Raw genomic sequence first — 24,485 nt, forward strand, 5'->3', positions numbered from 1 at the left:
TCGTTCAATGGTCAAGCACCCTGGGTTCAATCCCCAGTACTGAAAAAATAAAGTGGGGGGGAATTCACTGTGAATAATAAAAGACACTACTATCACTCAGCAAATTCCTAGGGTTTTAGGAGCTCTGTGACAGGAACTGAGCACAAAGACCAGATACATTTTATACTATTATACCACAGGACAATGCACAATAGCTATGTCTAGTAACTACGCTATTGGATTCTCTGAACTGTCACTTTGAGCAGTACAGTTTTGGGGGCTGGGGAGGTAGCTCAGTGGTAGAGGGTTCAATCCCCAGTTCTGCTAAGTAAATAAATAACTAACCAACCTAGCTTCAGAGTTCATTTCACCATAAGAATCTCCCTTCCTCTGAACTGAGATGCCAGGCTATTCAATACTTAATTACATATTCCTCTTTCAGCCCAAGACAATTTAAGGGCATTAACAATACTGTGGTCTTAGGTAACATTAAATTGAATGAAGATCTAGGCAGGTAAAATATAGATGGCTCTTCATGCAGCACTTCTGCTAGTTATTTATTCTGTTGAACACTATAATTTAGGAACTAATTGCATCAGTTAAGAGCTACAGTCTTGGCAAAACTAATCTCAGCAGAAACCTTTCCCTCATTTTCTGTCAGCCTCCATTGCATTTCCCCATGAACTAGATAAAATTGAAGAACCTGGTCCTTACAAATGTGATGCTTTGATCATCTCTCCCCTTCTTTTTCCCATGCAAAGTTCCACCTTTAACAGATCTCTTCCTTTCTTCAACTGTAATGTCTTGGTAGCTACTGTCAAGTATACAACTTTATTCTTAATTTTATACAAGTGCAAACTTCATGTTTGCAATGAAAAAGTCCAGGTAGCCCTCCCAATGCAGCAAGCAGATTCAGGGGCAGCACACTTGCTCCTGATCCACAATGAGCCTCCTCCAGTGTTACTCCCAATCTTGGTGATGGTATCCTCTCCCTCTAGCCACCCAAGCTTTCAGGTTCCCTTGTCAAATCTTAGCAAGGCTGCTTAAACAGCCGTCTCTCACAAATCTACCTCTTGTTTCATGCCACTTCATAATTCACTCCCTTTTTCTTGTTACACTGAGGCGACAGTTATTTAATTGCTTTTTTTCTTCACCTGAACACATGCTGCCAGAGTCTGATCTTGTTCACTTGCTCAAAAAACTCAATGACTTCCCAATGACTAAAGAAATATTCAGGCCAAATACAGTGGCATGCGCCTGTAACCCCAGCTACTCCAGAGGCTGTGGCAGAAGGACCAAAAAGATTAGAGACACACATTAGCACTTTAGTGAGACCCTGTCTCAAAATAAAAAACACAACGGCTGGGAGTGCAGCTCAGTGGTACAGCTCCTGAGTTCAATCCCTAATACCACACAAGAAAGAAAGAGTGCTGAGCCTATAATCCCAGCAGCTGGAGAGGCTGAAACAGGAGGATTGTGAGTTCAAAGCCAGCCTCAACAATGGCTAGGCGCTAAGAAACTCACAAGGTCAAGTTTTAGAGCTGGCAGACAAAGACCAACTACTCAAGGTAAGGGTTGTCTGACCCCAAAATGAATGCCCATTTACCACAATCCCACTATCAATGCAGTCTTGTCTTCAACTTCACCACCACCACTGGTTTCTGTGACACTCTACCAACATATTCAACTTTGGAGCTGAACATTGATCAGATTTCAACGGTTTCATCTTCTCTAACTGGACCTGATCAATTCCTTTCATCTTAGGCAAAACTCACGTCCATTTATTTTTGTCTTTCTCCTTTTTATCCAGGCATTCTTCTCTTCCTTTTCCTAAGCCATTCTCAACTCAGTGAAAGTCCTCTCCCAGGAATTCCGCTCCAAAAAATACTATCACAATTGTGTAGAGGACAAAAGAGGAAACAAAAACACCAAGGCAAGGACTAAACACTTTAAACAACCTGCTGCTCTCTGCACAAGATGGTCTTCAATGACTCAGCACAAGAGAGGGGACAGACAGACACTGATCCCTTCTCTACCTCCCTCAGTTGGCAGGTATACAAATATCTTCTCTGGGTTTCTTTATAGAGAATGAAATATGGAAACTAGCTGTTAAGCCAGAGTTGCTTAGGTCTGTCAAAACCATAGGTACATACACTGCAAGAATTATTGTATATTGTTTTAACAATCTTTATGAATATTATATAATAAAACGTGAAATGGCTGATAAATGACAAAAGAAAATACCCACAAAATTATATGTCCACACTATCAACACAGTCAAAATATGAATGTGTATTGCCATCAAAGACTGAAAGGAATAATAAATAAGTAAATAAAGGTGTTGTAAGCTGTGGGACATGGATGAATGTTTAAAATTGTCTAATAATATATTATTTATCTGGTTGTAATAGATAACCAGCAAAATATATAACCTCCAGCAACAGGCTATGTAACATACTATTCCCAAAATTTAATGGCATCATTTATTTCACTCAAGAATCCACAGACCATACACAGGTTTGGCATAAGCTGGGTGGATGGAAGAATGAGGGCTGGAATCCTTGGAAGGCCCCATGCTGGGCATGAGATGCTGGCTCTGTGATCTGAGATACCTACAGATGGTTTAGCTTCGTCACATCTGGTGGCTGGGTTCCAAGAGGAAGCCGAGAGAAGGTATCTCCTTTTCTAAACCTAATCTCACAAGGTACAACACCTCAAGTTCACCGCAACTATTTGTTGGAAACAAATCACTATTTAGGCCCACATTCAAGAGGAGGTAGTCTAGATCCACCTTCTGATGATGAACAAATACCTAGAGGGTATTTAGGAAAAATATGCCTACCTAGGAGTATAGGAATGTGGCTCAGTGGTAAAACACTTGCCTAGCATGTGTGAAGCCCCAGATTTGGTCCCCAGAACCAATTAAATCACACCTTAATGCCCCCAAATAAGTTACTTTTTAAAAATGTTGCTGGGTGTGTTGGCACACATCTGTAATCCCATTAACTTAGGAGGATATCACATTCAAGACTAGCCCAGTAATTTACCAAGACCCTAAGCAACTTAGTCTCAAAAATAAAACACAAAAAGGGCTGGGGATGTAGCTCAGTGGTAAAGCGCCTATTGGGTTCAATTCCCCAATACCAAAAAAACAAAAAACAAAACAAAAAGCTTCCCCAAATAAAAATGTAAATATCAGGAAGGAGAGACAAAAGAAATAGATAGGAGACAAAAGGAAAGGAAAAGGAGACTGTAACTATATCACTCCCAAATTCCTGAGAACTCTACAAATGTTAAAGTTACTGTAAATTCACTTATTTATGAAAATCACCTGATTTGATTAATGCTTATGTTAGACTACACAATGTATTTTCAAGGGAGATAAAACAAAGGGAGATATATTTTAAGAACCTATAATACAGGTACATTCTGAATATTATCTATTAGATAGAGGAGACAAAGTCAACCTGAGCATCCTGGAGACCAGATCACTATAAACGTTTTGCAATCCATGATCAAAGAACTGAGTTCACCAGGCTGATGTTATTCCCACATACTTTCCTATACCCACGCCTCTTCCTTTAAAAGAAGAGCCTAAGACCCAAAAGGTGCATCTGGCTCTTAAGGCAGCCCTAATTCTCTAGAATGTATATCTCTGCCTTTCACTTTCTAATATTAAATTCCCTTTTACTGAAACCTGAGGTCTCCTTAAATTTTTTTTCTGTAATGTCACAAGAGCATAGAAGGTCCAAATAGAGGCATCCTCTGCCTCTCAAGACCTCCTCGTACCTCCTAATGGTGACAAAAACCACATAATCTCTAAATTGTCTTCTAGTTCTAAAATTGTGTATATCATCCCAATATAGAAAAAAGGTGAAGAGGATAAAAAAGGTAAAAGTAAAATCTCTGCCATAAGATTAAACCTTTCTATTCCCTCCCCCAAAATCTTATGTTTAAAACCAAATCCCCAATATGATGTATTTGGAGGAGAGGTCTTTGGAAGGTATTAAGATTATAAAGGTGGAGTCCTCGTGAATGGGGTTAGCGCCTTGAAAAGAGATCCCAGAGAGCTCCCTCATCCCTTTCTACCACCTGAGTACACAGCAAGACTGATGTCTGGGAACCAGGCAACAGGCCCTCACTCATAATTGAATATGCCAGTGTCCTGCTCTTGGGCTTCAGAGCCTCCAGAACTATGAGAAATAAATTTCTTTTCTTTACAGGTCACCCAGTATATGGCAGTTTGCTTTATGGAGGATTAAGATACTGCTCTATAAAATAATAACAAAAAAAATCACCCATAAATATGGGCGTATTTTAGACATATATATATGGTTACAAGGTATTTTTTTTCCAAGGCTTAACACTGGTTTGGCCAAATCCAGTTTGTACCTAATGTTACCACTAATAAAAGTAATATTTCAGTTCTTTCTTGTCTGTTAAAATCAACTCAGAGCAGAAACCAAAGGTGATAGACACTCTTATAGATTAGATGTTCTTACAGAACTACCCTAAGCCCCTGCAGGAATGTATAGTCCTTTCTAGCTTTCCTCTTATTCTAGCATATAGCCAACTCTATTAATCTTCACAGGACAGGAACTACAGGGCACACTGAACCCTTTAAATGCCGAGCACATACCTCTAGGAAGTAAAATCTATTCTTTGAAAAAAACAATTTTTTTTTTCTTTTTTGCCATGCCAGGGAGTGAACCTAGGACCTCATATATGTGCTAGGCAAGTGCTTTAAGATTGAGGTACACTCTCAACACCTACGATTTTAAATGTTTAATCTTGAGTTTACAAATACACGTTACTTTCATCATCAGTTCTAAATTACTGTGCCCAAATCAGTGATTTTCAAGATGTGGTCTACAGTCTCTGAAGGTTGAAGACTACATGTCCCCAGGTTGGCCCAACACTAAACATCTAATGAATTTTCACTGTGTAATTATAACCTGTGTTGAAAGTCACAAGAATATATATTTAAAAAACAGAAATTACAAGTCAGGCACAGTGGTACACAGCTGTAATCCCAGCAACTCAGGAGGCTAAGGCAGGAAGATTATTAAGTTCAAGGCCAGCCTCAGCAACTTAGCGAGACTCTAAACAACTCAGTGAGACCCTGTCTCAAAATAAGAAATATAAAGGGCTGGAGATGTTGCTCAGTGCTTAAGAGTCCCTGGGTTCAAAAATCAAAATCTCGTAGCATGGATCAACTTCAGGAAATATCACTCTTTTGCTTTCATTATATTGTGACTAGTTCTGTTCAGAGGTATAATTAGATAAGTTCTGACATATGTTCAGAAATTTATTATCTTTCTCTTTCAAGAAATAAGACAATTCAAATGCCCATTTCTGTTCATTCTTTTTGTCTGAAATACAAGAACCTACCTTAGATAAATGCACCAAGGAGAGAAAAGGCTTATCAGTGAGGGGCTATGTCAGCTACAGCTGTGTGCTCCACTATCTTTTATACAAGAAGATGTAGAGTCTGGCAGTGATTTTTTAAAAATTCTAAGCACCATTCTCTGCAAAATAAACAGGCAAGCTGTGGAGTCATGGAATAGGTCCCTTTGCTCAGCATGAATCAAATACACAGGCAGCTTACTCACTGAGAAAGACTGCCAAAGACTTTCAAAATTACCCACTTAGTTTTTCTTTTTATATCAGATGCCACTTCCCATTCTCCTACCTTTCTCCATGTTCAATAGAGAGAGAGTCATTGGCCAGGGAAGAACAACTCTTTCTGCTAAAAGCATGTCCCCCTCCTCTTTGAAGCAACCTACTTGTAAACAGTTCAACTTACCGCAAAGATTTTTAACAAAGTTTTCATGTAGAGCTTTCGGATACCAAAAGAGACTCCAAAAATGGCGGGGACTATGATGAAAACAAGCAGGAGGGTGAAGAGGACGGTCAGGGAGATGCCCAGAAGGTTGACAATCAGGCTATCAAAAGGCAGCAACAGGAACATGGTGGAGGATCCAGGCCAGGCCAGTGCCCTCCTCCCCAAGCACAAACAGCCTTCAGATGGTCCTTTCTGACACGAGCAGCCTGTGAAAGGAAGTCAGTCCTCCAAGAGTAACAAACTCCATTCCAAAGTTCACGTCATTAACTGCTTGCATAGAAGGGTTGGGGGCAGAGTGACAATAGAAAAGGGCCACAGGAGGCAGCCCAAGAATGCCAGATTTCCCCAGAATAGACGAACTTCACAGTGAAAACAGCAGGATAAGTCTTTAGTAAAAACATCCAAGTCCAGACTGAGTTTCTGTGCAAATGAGCACTGAGGGAGGGGTCTCTGCTCTGCTACCCTTATGCTGCTTCCAGAGATTTTATTTCTTTTCCTGCCCCACAGCATTCAGTAGATAAATCTGTCCTGCAGATCTGTATTGCCAGAAGTACCAAGAAGAGTTCACCTTGGTGCCAGAAAAATCCTGATAACTCCTGTGGAGGAGGGTGACTGCTAGTACTTCACCCAGAAGGCTTTTGAATGTGAATATGTGGAAATTAAATAATTGCTTTACTTAAAATTCCTTCATAAGCTGAAAATCAAGTTCATTGTAGAGAGTTCGTATCTGGCCCCATTCTCCCTCTGGAGAGGATCTTGGCGCTTGCTGCCCCCAGGACCCTCCTACCTGGAGAGCCCCAACCTTCTCCAGTAGGACACAGATGGTGGCACTGAATGTCTCATGCTGCCTGCGGTGAGTGTAATTCCAGATGCTCCTGGCATTGATGTACTCGATATTCTTCTCCCTTAAGGTCCCCTTTTCACGGTGACCTGGGTTCTTGGCAAAAGGTTGTTTACATGCTGCCAGAGCTAGGGGTGGAAACAGAAACATGGTCAGTCACACAAATCAGAAGGAGAATCGTCAGTGTGCTTTCTGTATGGGAGGGGAGAGTTATTTTACCATAAGCCTATAGTTGGAACCAGCTTCTTAAGTCACTGAGGACAGAAGAACCAGGCAGGGCCACAGATGGCAGACACCGGTGTGAGAGGAAAACAAATATTCCATACAGTTTCAACTCTAATGACAGGAATTGTGGTCAAACTTTCTGAAAAGAACATGCATATCTAAAAGGCACATTTCACAAAACTAAAAGGGGGTAATACTCTGAAATGTAAATCTCCTTCCTACCTGTCCTGTTACCCAAAGTTCTCCACAGATGCAACCACAGTACCAGCTTCATAATCTGCCCTCACCAGTCTCTGCTTAAACAAGGAAGTCATAGCTGTTCCCCCTGCCCAGGCCTGGCAGCAACAACAATGGCATACAACACACAGTGTTCTTCACCTTGCTTTTTATTTGATTTTAGCTTAATATACCCTGGAAATGGTTTCATTAGCACATGCAGACCTCCTGCACTATTTGCAGGAATATAGTTTTCAACTGTAAGAATACACTAGGATTTAGGTTACCCATCTCCTAAAGCTAGAGACTACTATTTCTACTTTTTGTTTTTATAAAAAATATAATGAATAACCATATGCATAAGAGATTTACTACATAAAATGCACATAGTGAATATATTTCCAGGATAAATTCCTAGATACAGAATTGTAGGAGAAAAGGAAATGCACATTTTAAACTGTGCAAAATAGTGTTTTATTCCCTTCGTAGAGATTAAACCCCTCTGGCCTATCTTCATACAATAGTTACTCATTTTAAAATTCCACTATTTCAAATATCTCACAAAAGCATTCCAACTTTACAGTACTCATTCCAAATCATAAGTTATCAAGTTCTGAACCTGGGAGTATTCTATCAAGGCTTTCTGGCAAAATATCTCCTATACCCCATGGTATAGAGACTGAATTCAGGGCTTCACATGTGCCAGGCAAACACGCTAACACTCAGCTACAACCCCAGTCCCTGGCAAAAAGATTTTTGGCTTCTCAAAAGTCACATTCTGGCTCTGTCCTAATACATTTAGAAGTTCAAGAATTGAACCGGTATTGACTTCATTTTAAATTCTGTCAATGCTTTATAAACTCAAACATGTTACCTCATTCAGTTACCTTCAATCTGTCAACATGTATCATTCCATTTTCCAAATCAGGAAATGGAGAGAGGTACACACAGATCCAGTTCTGTACTGCCTCAACACGTTTCCACCACATAGTGACCAAATATTCAACAGGCACATGACAGTTCTGTGACACCAAGCCACAAATAAGTTCCTATTTTTGATCCCCATGTCCTCTCATTTTCTTCCACTTTCACCTTATCATTATTATTGCTTATTTTTACTGAATGCTTACAAGATGACGGGCATTGAGTAAAAAGCACTTTACACATTTTGTTCTCATTTAATTCTCACAACTCTGGTGGAATTATTATTATCAATGCCATTTACAGGTGAGGATACTGAGGCTTAGGAGATTAATTTACCAGGATTACACAGCTAGCAAGTGGTAGAATAGGAATCAGGACAACTGCCTTTGTCTCTAAGCCTTTCCTATCTCCCAAACTATCCTGAAATAAATTAATACTTCCTTCATGCCAGGCCTGCTCTACAGAACTTCCTATGATTAGAGAAAAAACACAAGGCAGATCTGGATTCATTTATCAAGATTTGATGTTCTTCTCAGAATCCAAGGTACAGACATGCTCTTTCATTTTTATAAACTGGTCAAACTAAATGTGCATGCCAATTTCTAACTATATCCCAAAGCAGCTGAGGAATCTACGTCACTGTGTTCCTTATACCTGTCCAGTCCCTGCCTAATTCTAGAGCCTCCTCACCCCCACTCCAATCTTTCATCTCTAGCCTCCTGCTCCTCTGGACAACGTTCTCATGAGAGAGATGCAGCAAGAGACCTCTGTCCCACTGGCCAAGGTTACCTTAAGTTCCACAGACCCAAGGTGATAGTCACTAGGGCCATTTTTACCCCACATGCCAAAGTTTTAATGGCTCTTCTTTGGATCACAATCAATTGAGAATTCTCAAGGTTATTCTGGGTTCATGTCCCCAAAACATTAAACACATGTAGCAACAAACTAATTTCTTCACCTAGTTCAGGGGTTGGCAAAATACACAATGTGTGGGCCAAATCTAGCTATGGCCTGTTTTTTATGGATCCTGAGGTAGGTGTGATTTTTTCACATCTTTAAAGAGATGAGGGGGAAAAAAGATTAGACTGTCTACAAAGTCTAAAATATTTACTATCTGCCCCTTTACAGAAAGTTTGCAAACCATGACCCAGTTGAACCTTCCTTCCCCAGAGGTAGTGACCTCTTCCCATGTTGTCCCGCCCCACCCCCTGAGTTCACGTTTCTGAGTGCCAGCCTGCCAGAGAACAGGAAACTAGCCAAACAGGTTATTTGGCCAACATTAATCCTCACATAAATTCTCAGAAGTAGAGGAAACAGCAAGTAAACTAAGATTGGTTATCAAATAAGCTTCCAAACATCTTCGGGCATTAGTAGAAAAAAATAATTAAAACCAGAAGTATCTGGTGTCTTACAGGCCCCTTAACATAGATTTTGATGTCTGGAAATACCAAAACACTGCTCACATCAGAATTCAATTAACTGCAATTTCTAGATAACTGCTCATTTAGGAGAGGATATTACTTTAACTCATGTGAATGTAACCATGACCTCTTATAAAAGTGTAAGGTAGGGGAAAACATTAATTCCTAGAAATATTTATTCATACTTAATGTTCCACATCTGGATTCCAGCCAAACTCACCAAGAATCATTTGAACCAAAGTTGCCTCAACAGCTCAAATGTTCCTGAGAGAAACATATGAGCTAACTAACTCAGAACCTTTTAGGAAAGGAAGATAGCTTCATCCTAGGAAGGCAACAGAATCCATCTCCAGGTCCACTAAACTCTTCAACCCAATGAATGGCAAATCTAAGCCTTGAGGTCACCAAATGGCCTCGGTTCTTGGAGGGACTAGCTCTTCAATTCAACAAATATTCACCAAGCTCACATGTTTTGTCTAAGGTTAGATATTCACTGGTGAACAAATATGCCTATAGACAACAATCAAGCAAGTAAACATATATAAAGTCATAATTTCAAATTTTCATGATTTTTATTTATTTGTGTGTTTTTGCAGTACTGGGAGTTGAACACAGGGCTTCACATATCCTAGTCAAGTGCTCTACCACTGAGCTATATCCCCAGCCCAATTTTCAAGGTTTTGAAGAAGGAAAAAAGGGAGTCCTAGAGGAGAAAATTAGAGGAAACTTAACTTAAATCAGGGCCTCAAAGCTGAGCTTGGGGGTGCACCCTCTAATCCTAGTGGCTCAGGAGGCCGAGGCAGGACAAGTTTGAGGTCAGTCTCAGAAACTTAGTGAGACCTTGTCAGCAAAAAAAAAAGGCTGAGAATGTAGCTCAGTGATAGTGTGTCCCTGGGTTCAATTCTCAGTGCACATGCATAAATTATTAGGGCCTCTACAATGGTTTTGAGGCAGTCATCAACCATGTGGTAGGAACTGTTCTCTCTCCTAATTCTGCAATTAGATCAAATACTTTTCAGCTAGCACTTTGAGACACATTCTAATTCAGGACACCACGATCGCCAGAATATGTCCAGAGATGCTATGTACCAATTGGAAATTTTTTTTATATGCCATTTTATTAAAAATAAATGCTTAGACCACACAGGAATACATACTGTATGGACTGGATATAAGGTGTGTTCCACCCCCATTGAAAAAAGCTCCTGTGTACATGCAGGAATATTCAGATGTAAAATGATTAGATTATGAGAGACCTAACCAAATCCTAGGTTTGAATGGACTAACTAGGTAGTAACTGTAGGCAGGTGGGTGTCACTGGAGGCAGCAGGTCACTAAGGGTGTTCCCTGGAAAGGTTCATTTCCCTGCAGCCCCTTTCCCCCACCTCTGCTTCGTGGCAGCCATGAGTAGAACAGTATTCCTCTACCATGCCCTTTTGCCTCACCCTGGGCCCTTTAGAGAAAACGGAGTTGGTCCACCATAGACTAAACTTCTGACAGTATAAGTCAAAAGAAGCTTTTCCTACTCTTAGGTATTTTTGGTCACAGGAACAAAAGGCTAACACACACGCATTTTAAAGCACACCAAGTATAATGTCTGTCACATATTAGATACAAATAAATGGTGCATATTATTTCATTAGGATCAGAAGAAACCCAGTGGGCTATCTTCAGTTCTAGGTCTTTAAGAAGGTTTTAGAAAGAGATTATTTCAGAGTAGGACACAAAATCCTTAATCCAAAAAATATTACAAGCCTAGAAAGTAGCAAGTACTCATTTTAAAAAGTTATCTATAAAAAAGAGAAACATGGCAAAAATTCTTTTTAATTAGAGTATTAGTTATTAGTAGTTAGGTTCATTTTGACCAAATCATAACCTGCATTGGATTTGATTTACACCACCTTCAGTCACAGCGGTGTATCAATCCCCTTCCCCACGACATTCTTCCTCCTCTACTGATCTTTCTTTCACCTTTTTTTTTTTTTTTTGGGAGGTGGGTATGGTGGATTGAACTCAGGGGCATTCAACTACTGAGCCACATCCCCAGCCAGTTATTTTATTTAGAGACAGGGTCTCACTGAGTTGCTTAGCGCCTTACTGTTACTGAGGCTTTGAACTCTCAATCCTCCTGCCTGAGCCTCCTGAGCCACTGGAATTACAGGCATGCCCCACCACGCCCAGCCTTTTTTTTTTTTTTCTTCTTTTTTCTTTTTTTATTGCTGCTTTCTACATATACATAAAGGTGAAATGCCCTGTGGTATATTCCTATTTACACATAGTGTGATTTTTGTTATATTCATTCCACATTTCCTCCCCCTTTCCTGTCCCTCCAGACCTGCACTACTCCACTGATCTTATCTTTTTGATATTCAATCTCCACTACCTTCTTTCTCTTATTTTGCTGTAGCTTCCACATATGAGAAAAAAAATTTGACCCCCGATTTTGTGAGTATGGCTTATTTCACTTAGCATGAATGTTTTCCATTTCCATCCATTTACTGGCAAATGCCATAATTTCATTCTTCTTTTATGGCTGACTAAAAACTCCATTGTGTATATATACCACATTTTCTTAATCCATTCATCTATTGACAGGCATATGGGCTGATTCCATAACTTGGTTACTGTGAATTGTGCTGCTATAAATATTGAAATGGCTGTATTGCTATAGTATGCTAATTTTAGTTCTTTAGTATAAATACCAAAGAGTGGGATAACCAGTTCATATGGTGGTTCCATTCCTAGTTCTTTTTAGGACTCTCCATACTGTTTTCCCAAAGTGAACTGTACTAATTTGCAGTTCCATCAATACTGTGTACCTCTTTTGTCACATCCTCACCAGGATTTATTATTTGTATTTTTGATAACTGCCATTCTGACAGAAGTGAGATGGAATCTTGGTGTAGTTTTGATTTCCATTTCTCCAATTGCTAGAGATGTTGAAAACTTTTTCATAGATTTCTTTGCCATTGATAAACAGTAAGAATGAGAAAATACCCTTAAACATTGATTGGAGCATAAAATGGTACAACTTCTTATGAAGAACAACTTAGCAATTACCATAAAAATTCTAAATTCACCTAACCTTAGATCCAGTAATATCATTTCTAGAAATTCATCCTAAGAATAAATAAAAGCAGTGTTCTCAATCAGGCATTATTTTTGACCCTGATAGGGAAAAGTTGGCAACGCCTGCATTGCCACCAATTGTCTAGCTGTCACAAGTGCAAATGGGGTAGTTACCAGCTTTCAGAGTATATTAGACTAAGAAGATACTAAACATCCTGAAATGCACACAAGAGCTCCCACAACATAGATTTGGCCCCAGATACCAAGGGCTGAAGTTGAAAAACCCCTTTTGCATTTGCAAAAGAAAAGTAGGTACTAGGTTACCAACTACAGCATTATTTATAGTATCTAAGGAGACATGGATATCCAGGAATAGAAGATAAGAGAGAGAGACAACTAGGGCTAGGGGCATAGTTCAATGCAGGGGTATAGTTTGGTGGCAGAGTGCTTGCTTGTTCAGGTACACATGAGACCCTGGGATTCAATCCCCAGCACCACAAAAAAACACTGTTGGTGGGAACATAATACAGTCAATACAGAGAATAATATGGAGATTCTTCAAAAAACTAAAAATAGAACTACCATAATATCCAATTAATTCCACTATTGGGTATACATCTAAAGGTATTATAAAATCATCATACCAAAAAGTTATTTGTACTCTGTTTACTGCAGCACTTTCACAATAGCTAAAACATGGAATCAACCCAGATGGTCTTTGGACGAATAGATAAAGAAACTGGTACACATTCTCAATAGAATATTATTCAGCCATAAAAATGAATGAAATCCTGTCATCTGCAGGAATGCAACTGAAGTTATCAAGTGAAATAACAGACATATACGACGTTTTTATTTATTTGTGGAAACTAATACGTGAATATTGTAAAAGAACAGACTGGAATAGTGGTCACTAGAGACTAAGGGAAGGGCAGTGGGGAAGTGGGTCAGAAAGTTGTTCAATTATGAGGCATCAAAACATAATTAGAGGACTGGGGTTGTGGTTCAGTGGTAGGGCACTTACCTAGCCTGTGTGAGCACTGGTTTGATTCTCAGCATCACATATAAATAAAAGAATAAAAATAAAGGTCTATCAACATCTAAAAAATATATTTAAAAAAACATAATTAGAGTGGAAGAATTATTTTTCATTCTTCTTTAGCTCAAAAAGGTCATTACAGGTTAAAGCAATCTATGATATATTTCAAAACAACTAGAAGGGTACAAAAGTCCCAACACAAAAAGTGATTAATGTGCTGGGCACAATGGCTCAAGCCTGTAATCCCAGCAACTCTTGGAGGCTGAAGCAGGAGACTAGCCAAGTTTGAGGTCAGCCTCAGCAACTTAGTGAGGCCTTAAGCAACCCAGGGAGACCTGTCTCAAAATAAAAAATTTAAAAAGGGCTGGGATGTAGCTCAATGGTAAAGTGCCCCTGGGCTCAATCCTCAGTACTGGCAAAAATAATGATGATAATAATAATGTTTGAAGAGATGGAAATGCTTATTACCCTGATTTGACTATTATACATTGTTACATGTACTGAATTACCATAATGTAACCCATAGATATGCAAATATTGTATCTCAATAATAAAGTCAAATCTCTCCCCCAAAAAGATTATGAGACAATAAACGTAAAGTTCTTTTCCAGTATTTAAGCTCTTTTCATAGTAGTAAATGCTCAAAATGTGTGAATTATTTTTATTCCTATTCTAAATCCCTGTCACTAAGAAGAAGGAGGGGCATTTGAAAGTGTTTCCTAAGAAGTAAGCACATGCCATTAATGCACAATCTATTTCAGCTATTATTCTTGCCTAAAGGTGTTCTGAATCCCCTAAACTGGCTGAAGCACGAGGTTCTCAACTAGAAACTGCATGAGGTCTGACAGGAAGGAAAAACAAAACTACACCAATGTTGCAGAGCACACTGGGGGAAGATAAGACTGCTGTAGAAATCAGGAAAAATAAACATTTGATGCTTAAAGATGGCACACTGTGTGGATGCATAAATGAAGACTAAGACCGTCATGGCAATTCTGAAATCAAGAAAGTAAATACCCAGCCCACTATTGTGGTGTAGGCCTTGTAATCTCAGCAACTCAGAAGCCTGAGGTAGAACTGCAAATTTTAAGGCTGGCCTTGGCAATTTATCAAGCACCTGTCTCAAAATAAAAACTAAAAAGGGCTAAGGATGTAGCTTAGTGGTAAAGCACTCCGGGGTTCAATTCTCAATGCCCTCCCACAGCTCCCAAAATAAATACCTATGTACAAATAGCAGAGATATAAGCAGCGTAGGTCCTCAAAGAACTAGCCAGAAACATTCTTTGGCCACAATTGGTTCACTGATTCTCCACTCAGGATACACAGCTGAATCACCCGGTCGTCAGCCTAGATGACATAAATCAGAATTTCTGCAGGTGGGAGAATACTAAACTTACTAGGTTTCAATGATTAATTTCCCAGGGTCACAACCAATAAGTGGGAGAACAAGATTAGAACAAGTGCCTTGGTCTCCAAGACCATACACGTTCTTTAACCACTAACCCTTCCTATCTCCTAAACTAGCCTGAAATAAATTAACATTTCCCTCATGCCAGACCTGTTCTACAGAACTTCTAATGATATGACACAGAAAAATCACAAGGCAGACTGGATTCATATAAAACAAATCTGGTTTTGTTTTTAGGAGACTTGATCTTAACATGTAGCTGGAGCTAGGTTAAGGATTAGGTAGCAGTCAATTCAACAAAGAATGAGTGAAAACTAAGGAAGACAGCCACTATCTTTGATCATAAATACCCATAAATAAATAAAATGCATCAAGTTTCCTAACTAAAAAAAGAGGAGGGGGGTTGAAGCACGTTCATAAGACAGATGATGATAGGATCTAAAACATCATAGGAAGGCTGGGGTTGCAGCTCAGTGATAGAGCACTTCCCTAGTAAGTGTGAGGCACTGGGTTTGATTCTTAGCACTGCATATAAATGAATAAATAAATAAATAAACATCAGAGGACCATGAAAACTGGTAAAAGTCATTTGGCATTAGAGAACACACAAATGATCCAAACAAGTTGGCTGTCATCTAGAAAGAGCAGATCTGCTCTGAATAACCCTGAGGCAAGAGAATTGGTGTTATGATTTAGCTGTTATAGAGTGCAAATTTTAGTTGATATTAAGACTCCAAACCTCAGGGTTGGAGGTGTAGCTCAGTGGTAGAGCTTAGCATGTGTAGGGCCCTGGATTCCATTCACAGCACTTAAAAAAAACTCCAACCATCATACACTGCTGGTGTGAATGTTAGATAGTGCGGCTACCTTTGGAAAATGGTTAAAACACAGAGTTACTACATGACCTAGCAATTCCATTCCCAGGTGGAATAAAATAAAAACTAGCTGCACAAAAAAATTTGTGCATGAATGCTTAAAACAGCCTTATTCAAATAGTCCAAAGATGGAAACAATCAAAATGTCCATCAAATGATGAATGGATAAACAGTGTGGCATGTCCATACAATGAAATGTTATTTGGCCATAAAATGGAATGAAGTTCTGATACCTTCTAAACATTATACTACTCGAAAGAATTCAGTAACACAAGACCACAGATTATACGACTCCATTTATACGCAACTGGCAAACCTAATGGAAAAAGATAGATCAGTGGTTGCTTAGGGTGGGTAGAATGGAGAGAGATAAAAGGTATGGTTTCTAAATTGTTGTAAAATTGACTGTAATGATGGTAGTACACATCTGTGAATATAATAAAAAACACTGAATTGTATGCTTTATTGGATGAATTGTATAGTAGGTGAATTGTTTCTCAACAAGACTATTTTAAAAAGAATTTAAGATTGAGTTGTTCACAGAAAGAAAAAAGTACAATAGTTTGTTTAGGGAAACACCTATATTTGGATTCTGTAGGATGGCAGATATATTATAGCAGTCAGATCAGATGTCTTTTAAGATTCCTTCCCAACACAAGATTTTTGTCTTTGCCTTTATTTAAACTGTGGAATGTCAAGGAAACAATATACTATGATGATTAAACATAACAAAATCAGGCAAGCTTCATTCAAAACCAGTCTCCATTACTTTCTAGTTCTGTGACCTCAGGAAAATAACTTTTCCATGCTTCAATTCTGCCACCTGTAAAATGAGAATAATAGTATACCATGGTATCATTGTGAAGACTAAAGATAATGCATATCAAACTATCAGTATAATGCTTGGCACAAGTGCTCAATAAACAGAAGGTACACCTATTAATCATCACTATAAAGCTGAGGCAATAATAAAATGATGATAAACTACATCGTTATTACTTGATCTCTGAGAATTCTTATCCAATCTCTTCATTTTATGGCTTAAATAAGTAAGCCTTGGAAGGAGTAAATGACTGAGACAAGTTATAGAACTGGCTAGGAACAGAGAGGCAGAAGTATAACTCAGATGAATACTGATGATCCTGAGTCTAGTGGTCCTTCTGCTCCCAAAGCTGAACACTTCTGCTTCAGGGTGGGTTCAGAGAAAGTCATTCACTTTCCTAGGTTACTCTGTTGCCAACACATACCCATCAAATGCCCCAGAGTCTGATGAAATACAAACATGATGTAAACAAATGATAAAAACATTTAAACCCAAATGCAAAGGAAATGTGTGCTGGGCTGTACTTAATGTCAAGTGTATCAGAAATAGTGAAGTATAACAAATTTGCTTGAATAGAATGCTGCTGCTGAGCACAAAAAGTGTATGTTTCCAAAAAGACAGCTCAGAATTGTTTCCAAAAACTCAGAACTATTAGGTTGAAGTAAACTGAAGTGCTGAAGACCTTGAATATATACAGTTGACAGTGATCCTGGATAAAATAAATCATCTAAGACAGAGCCAGGATACAAAAGGCCAAAGGATAACTCCACTCACTAGAAGAAAACAGAAGGTAGTCAGCTTCAGGGTCTTGATCTTATCTAAGGTCATTCTGACCTCACTGGATAATAAGTAACATGGTACATCAAGTTCACTCCAAATAATGGAATAGTCTCTTGAAGCCAGGGGAAAAAAGGATGAAGAATATTTTGATATTCAGCACCACTTATTTAAAAAAGGGCAATTCGATTTGTTGGGGCTTTAAGACCCAAGATGTTTTATTCATTACCCAACCTTGCTATTGTACTGATTATTCCATTTCAAAACTGGTGCTTTTATATTTGGGTACTGTATATGTAATTGGAAGTAACTTTCTGATCTTTTCCTGGTTTACTTTATTCAGTTTAATTATTTTGAAAATAATTCATGTTGTTTCATGTGTCAACAGTTCATTTCTTTTTATTGCTGAGAAGTATTCCCGATATGAACATTCCACAATTTACATATTCACCAAATGAAGGACAGTGGGGATGTTTCAGTTTAGGGATATGACCCAAAAAAAAAAAAAAAAAAACCAAACTACAATTCACGAGTTTTTGTATGAATTCACATTCTCATTTCTCTTGGGTAAATAAATGCCCAGTAGTTGGAAGAACCAATTCTAAGGTAGGTGTATATTTAGTTTTTTTATGAAATTCTGTTCTAAACTGGCTGCACCATTTGGTATTCCCAACATCAGTAAACTGACTTACATCCTCCCCAAAACTTGACATGGCCAGTCTTTTTAATTTTAGACATACTAATGGATATGAAATGAAATCTAGTAATTCTAACTTACATTTCCCTAATAAATAAGGATATGAAGCATCTTTTTATGTGCTTATTTGCCATCCATATATCTTCTCTGGTAGGTGTCCAAGTTTTTTTCCCATTATTTATTCACCCATTATGTCATTTTATTATTGAGGCTGTTACTGATCATTTTTTAAAGTTTTTGCCTGATAACTAAGCATTTTTATTTAAAATGAGAAAGCATTACTACCAAACTGTACACTTAAAAATAGTTAAGATAAATCAGGCATGATGGCACACACCTGTAATCCTAGCAACTTGGGATGCTGAGGCAGGAGGATTGCAAGTTTGAGGCCAGCCTCAACAACTTAAGTGAAGCCTTAAGCAACTCAGGGAGACTGTCTCAAAATAAAAAATAAAAAGGGCTGGGGATTTGATTCAGTGGTTAAGCACCCCTAGGTTCAATCCTCAGTACTCAAAAAAAAAAAAAAAAAAAAAGGTTAAGACAGTTAAAGAAAAAAACAAACTGATCATCCCTTAAAAAAACAAACATTTCATCACACAGGCACAGAATTTGTAACATCAAACTTCTTTAACTCCACAAATTCAAAATAATCCTAGTTGTACAAAGAAAACCACTAAAACGTGACAGAAAAAAAACCCCAATGGTCACAAACACAAACTAACTTCAAAACAGAATGTTACTAACTAAAATAAAACACTCCTTCATCTTTATGGCCCACTGACATTGATTCTATGCAGTCCAACAGAGCAGCCACTAACACACATAACCCTGTAGCAACTGAAATGTGGTATAAATATAAAAACACTCTGGAGGGCTGGGGAGATAGCTCAGTCGGTAGAGTGCTTGCCTTGCAAGCACAAGGCCCTGGGTTCAATCCCCAGCATCGCAAAAAAAAAAAATTGCGTGTAAAAGATCTCAATGATTTTTATAATGATTACATATTGACATGATATTCTGGGTAAACCAGGTTAAATAAAATATATTATTAAAATAATTTTCACCTGTCCTGTTAACATTTTACAAAGTTTTTAAGGGCTGAGGGTGTAACTCAGTGGAAGAGCACTTGCCCAGCATGCTCAAGGCCCTGGGTTCAATTCTGGACAATGCAAAAAAAAAAGATTTAAAGTTTTAAAAATGCTTAACTGGCAAATAATAATTGTATAAATGAGATTCAATGTGATGCTTTGATATACATTATAGAATGATGAAGTCAATTTAATTAGTTTATCAATTTTTGCTTTTTTGTAGTGCTAGGGATGAAACCCAATATCTGGAGCATTCTAGGCAAGTACTTACTTATTTCTTTTTTTTAAAAAAAAGAAGCTACAACAAAATTTAAAATTACATCACTGGGTGCAGTGGCATACACCTGTAATCCCAGTGACTCAGGAAGCTGAGGCAGGACGATTACAAATTCAAGGCCGGTTTCAGCAACTTAGCAATTGTCTCAAAACAATAAAAAAGAACTGAGGATGTGGCTCAGTGGTAAAGAACCCCTGGGTTCAATTCCCAGTATGAAAAAATAAATTAAACACGCTCAATTTCTAGGAGTCAACACTGATCAGAACATTTTAAAGAGCCAGGCATGGTGGCACACGCATGTAATCCTCACTATATGGAAGGCTGAGGCATGAGGATTACAAATTTGAAGCCAGCCTGAGGAATTTATCGGACTGTCTTAAATTTAAAAAAAAAAAAAAGGGTTGGGTATTAGCTCAGTGGTAAAATGTTTACCTAGCATGTATGAAGCCTTGGTTCAATACCCAATACAACCAAAAAAAGGAAAAAAAACAAAACAAAACAAATTCTAACAGCTAAGGAGACAAAATAGGTAGGTAGGTAGATAGGTAGAGGGAGGGAGATAATATTTTTTCCATCCCTAATTCCTTTGAGGTATGAAAAAAAATGGTATAGCAGAAAGGGCTTAGAACTAGAAACAAGAGTCTTCTTGGGTCTATCAACCTAAATAACAGAAAGAGTGGATCTCTAAAAATTTAATGATTTTATCTGAGAATAAGCAGCACACTGCAATGTGGAATATGCCTGCTATCACAGATCATAGGCATATTCAAGAAGGTAAAAGACAAGAGTTTTTAAAGGTAAAATAGGGCGGATCTCATAAATTGTTTTAAAGGAATAATCCTTGGCTACAGGACTCAATAAGGGTGGCATCAGACCATGGTTGAATAGTCAATTGGTTGGTAGACATTCTCACATTAAATCTGTGCAAAGTTGAGGTTCTCTTTTCAGAGTCCTAACAGTTTTTATCACAGGCTTGTGTGCGTGACAGGCCCTCCTTTATGGTGCTCTTCCTTCATTTTGATGTTGACAACTTCACTAATTCTAAGCACAGCTGTTACTCTCTAGTCTACATGACCTTAAAAAAGTAATGTGGCTTCAATGGATTGAGGTTTCCTTACCACTTTTGTTTGTTTGTTTTAATTCAAAGTCAACAAAGGCTAGAAGTGTAGCTCAGTGGTACAGCACATGCTTAGCATGCTCAAGACCCAAGGTTCCATTCCTAGCACTGCCCCAATAAATAAAAACAAAACATGTATCAAGTTCCTGTACTAGAGCACTTGTCTAGTACTGCAGATCTTCAGTACTAGAAGAAAAAATAAGGAGTACCCTAAGAAAGGTGACAAGCCAGTGACTGTGTGGCAAGAGCATGGTTTTATGTTTCAAAGGAGAAAAAGTGACTGAAAGGAGTTAGGAAAAACTCCAAGCACTTAGAACATTCCTTTTAGCTTTCCAATTCCATTCTTTTAAGACGTATTAGTCAGGCTATATACAAAGCACTAATATGTAGCTTAGTGATGCATGGAATGAATGATATTCAGTTGAGACCTCCCCAACTATAATGCACCAATATAAAAATGGGGGGGGGAGTAAAAAATAAATAACATGACAAAATGAGGTTCTATTTCACAGAAACAACTCTGCAGTACAGTCTGCACTTAACCAGGCCCAAATAATCTCCAGAATGCAACAGATTTTCTTTATGGGTAACTCTCTGTGATATGCAACACAGATGAAAATAGTGGTTTATTCTTTAGCAGTAAACATTTAGGTTACACTAGAATCCTGATAGGCCAGTCACATCACTCTTCTTGATGCTACAAACTCACAAAATAAACAAAAAACAGACAATCTTCTCTACTTCCAACTTTAGGAGTAATGATGTATCATGACAACTAGACAGTTATCTCAGTGGTATTTCCATTAGTTGGATGTGCATGACAACTACTATATTGAGGTCACAAACTCATATGAAAAGTTTTTCCTGAAAGTAAATTTATAATTACGTCACAATAATATAAATAACCTGAACTTTCAAAGCCAAAGAACTCTACTTACAAGGATCTGCTTGTTCAAAGTATTTCTGAGGGGAAAATATACCGCATGAATAAGAAAATTTAGGCACACGTAAAAGTACAGTCATTCACTGCATAAAGTCAATGAGCATAATAAGGTCAACAATAGACCACTTATACAAAAGTGGTCCCAATAAGATTATATCACCTAGTGACATCACATCTCAACCATCTTAGTTTGTGCAAGCATATCATTTTCATGTTCCAACAACAAAATTTCCCCAATGATGCATTTTGTCCTTAAGTGACCTATGAAGGTTCTGAATTTATCTGTTTCTTTTTATATGAAATAGCATAAAGTTTGCAAGGAAACACATACCATGTTTTTGTAACCAAGGGTCCATTCAGCCAAGATTCTTACCAGTTAATGGCACAAACAGATTTATGGTAGGATACGATTGTTCTCTCAGTTATCAAGAATAAAACATTCCCATTTTAGTTTCCTTTCCTTCCTTAGTTAATAGCGTAGTAATAGCTGTGAATGTTATCCAAATCTTCTTCAGCTTGTTCTTAGGCTCAATGGTATCCCATTTCTAAGGTCAGGATTTTCCCATGTCTCCTAAAAACTATGATTATAATTCTCATTTGTCCCAAATCTATTTTAAAAATAATTTAAGGCATACTCCCCAGTTTTATTATTCGGAGTAAACTTCCGTCATATTACTCATTTGTACTGAACTTATTTTAAGAAATAATTTAAGGCATATTCCCATACTATTCTGGAATTTGATGGGAAAGTTCATGTTTACCAATCCAAAGCCTTCATGAATATGAGTTTTCAGTCAGAGCCCTTCCATTAATTTCTTCCCTGAAGGAAACAACATAAAGACAAGCATTATGATAGAGATGAAAGAAGACCAGGCACAGAATTGGAAGCTGTTTCCAGCCTCAGTTCAGCCTCTTTCTTACTACCTGTGGGTCTGGACAAGTCATACAACCTCTCTGGACACTGAAGTCTCATAAATAAATTAAGAAGTTGGACAAGGTGCTCTCGTAGTTCTCATCCAGATCAGAAGTACTTTTTTGTTTTAACCTGATCTCTAGCAGCTTGATCATTTCAGATACCTTTTTCGGGTCTTTCTCCAATACTTATGTATTCCTTAGTTGTATAGTAGACTGTGTTATAATAAAAGTACATTATGACTTTATATGAAAGGATTTTTATTTTGAATCTGAAGGCACTTTTGACAAATGAGGGCTCATCTGCCATGAGGAATTTCTCCCTTGAACATATGGAAAGGCAAGAGAATGTGATTGGGACAACATTAACCATAGGCGAGTGGTTAAGGTCAGATGATGGATACATGCTGGTTCACTATTCTGTTCTGCATGTCTTAAATTCACCAAAACACAATTCTGGGGGGAAAAAAATCACTTTCAACAGAGATAATATCTAACTGGCAGTTTTACAGGACTTTGTCCACACAGTCTTTGGCTTAAGCATAACTGCTTTTTTTTTTTCCCACTTGGGTTGACAGAGAATCTCCAAGACATGAAACTAAGCAGAGGTTCTCCAAGTTCAGCCAAAATTAAGGAAAACATACCAGACACGAAATTCTTCAAATGATTCCAAGCTATCAATCAGAACGAGGACGTGAGTGGTGAGAGACACTGATACTTATTTTCATAGTTACACCATGTTTCATACAATATATTTTCCATAACTTATAAACTGCGAAAGTTAAAGCCCTATGCGAGATGTAAAGTGAAGAAATAAGCAAGACTCTCAGGCGGGGGATGCATTGGAGGGTGTGGGCTCAACACGCAAAGGCAAGGGATTTCGGGGGATTAAAAGAGCCTAAGGAAAGAAAATTGGGAACATTATTAGAGGAAAGAGAAAAAATACACATCCCTGGGAAGTCGAAGAACACAAGCAAAGGCGAAGGCGCTTCCACGTGATCTAATGCCCCTCGCAGCCCTGACCACCCACATCACCCACATTCCTCCTCCCCGCGGAGGGCTGCGGGACACCGGGGGCTGGGGGAGAGCACCGGCAACTAGGCGTCCGCGTGGCGAGCGCGGCGGGGAGGGCGCGCGGACCGTTCCACTGCGGGCGAGTGGGCGGCACACTCCACCCGGCCGGGAATCCCTGGCAGCGGAGACGGTGCCTCTTGACGCGGAGCGGCGTTGGCAGGGCGTCGACCCGCAGGCCTTCCCGAGGCGCCCGACCCCGAGCCCCACGCTCAGTCCCCCGGAGGCCAGTGACCTTCAGCGAGGGGCCGGCTTACCCCTACTCACCGACCGCGAGGCTCCTGGGCTCCCAAATCCTCCGCGGACAGCGCCTCCCGCCCTTGCCTGCCGCCGCTGGCCGAGGCGTGCGTAAGGACGTGCGCGCGCCCGCCTTTGTCTACGCCGCCTGACGTGAGCCCGCGCTCCGGCGCTCCCCTCCCACCGTCTGCCCCACGCCCGGTTCTCGCGCTCTGCGCGCGGACGGGAGGGCGGGGCGAGAGACTAGGGGGCCCGGCTGGTGCTCCCCCCAGCGGAGGTGGGCGAGTTGTGGACCAGCCCAGCGGCGACCCGCGGGCGGGCAGGAGCCGAGGGAACTGGTACCGAGCGCCTTGAGCACAGTCCCTGCCCCTCCCCCGGCGCGCCCCCGGGATTCCTGATCTGATGAGGAGAGCGCTTCCTGAAAAAGGGCCCCGCGTTTCTGAGCTGCAGCCGCGCTCCAGCACTGCCGAAGAGGATGAAGTCAGCCCTGATTACCGAGAAGTGGCTTGTGTCACACACCAAGTTATCTTATCATCTTGAGGCCATTTGAATGCAACGAGATGCTGCATTTCGAATTTAGCTCAGGGCCCGGCAGGCTCAAGAAATGTTAGCTGCTGCTGCCACCACCACCATCATCCCTGGGTCTCATATGCCTTAAGAGTAAAACTAAGGAATTTAAAATGCCAGTGTGGACGACCTTCGCA

General features: G+C 39.4%; 1 protein-coding gene across 2 annotated transcripts in view; it reads right to left on the reverse strand.

Moving 5' to 3' along the window:
• The window catches only part of Gpat4 (glycerol-3-phosphate acyltransferase 4), a 38,831-nt gene extending 14,862 nt beyond the window's left edge, over positions 1-23,969 (reverse strand). Inside the window, exons 1-2 of one of the 2 annotated variants that reach the window (XM_047549054.1) lie at positions 23,812-23,969; positions 5,786-6,793 (exon numbers count right to left, since the gene is read on the reverse strand). In XM_047549054.1, coding sequence (XP_047405010.1) covers positions 5,786-5,950 — 165 coding nt within the window. In that variant the 5' untranslated portion in view covers positions 5,951-6,793; positions 23,812-23,969. Of the gene's footprint in view, positions 1-5,785; positions 6,794-23,801 lie in introns of both variants that reach the window. The other variant, XM_047549055.1, reaches the window with a different exon arrangement.
• Positions 23,970-24,485: the final 516 nt, after the last annotated feature.

The sequence above is a fragment of the Sciurus carolinensis genome, chromosome 4 (assembly GCF_902686445.1).
Source record: "Sciurus carolinensis chromosome 4, mSciCar1.2, whole genome shotgun sequence".
Lineage (NCBI taxonomy): Eukaryota > Metazoa > Chordata > Mammalia > Rodentia > Sciuridae > Sciurus > Sciurus carolinensis.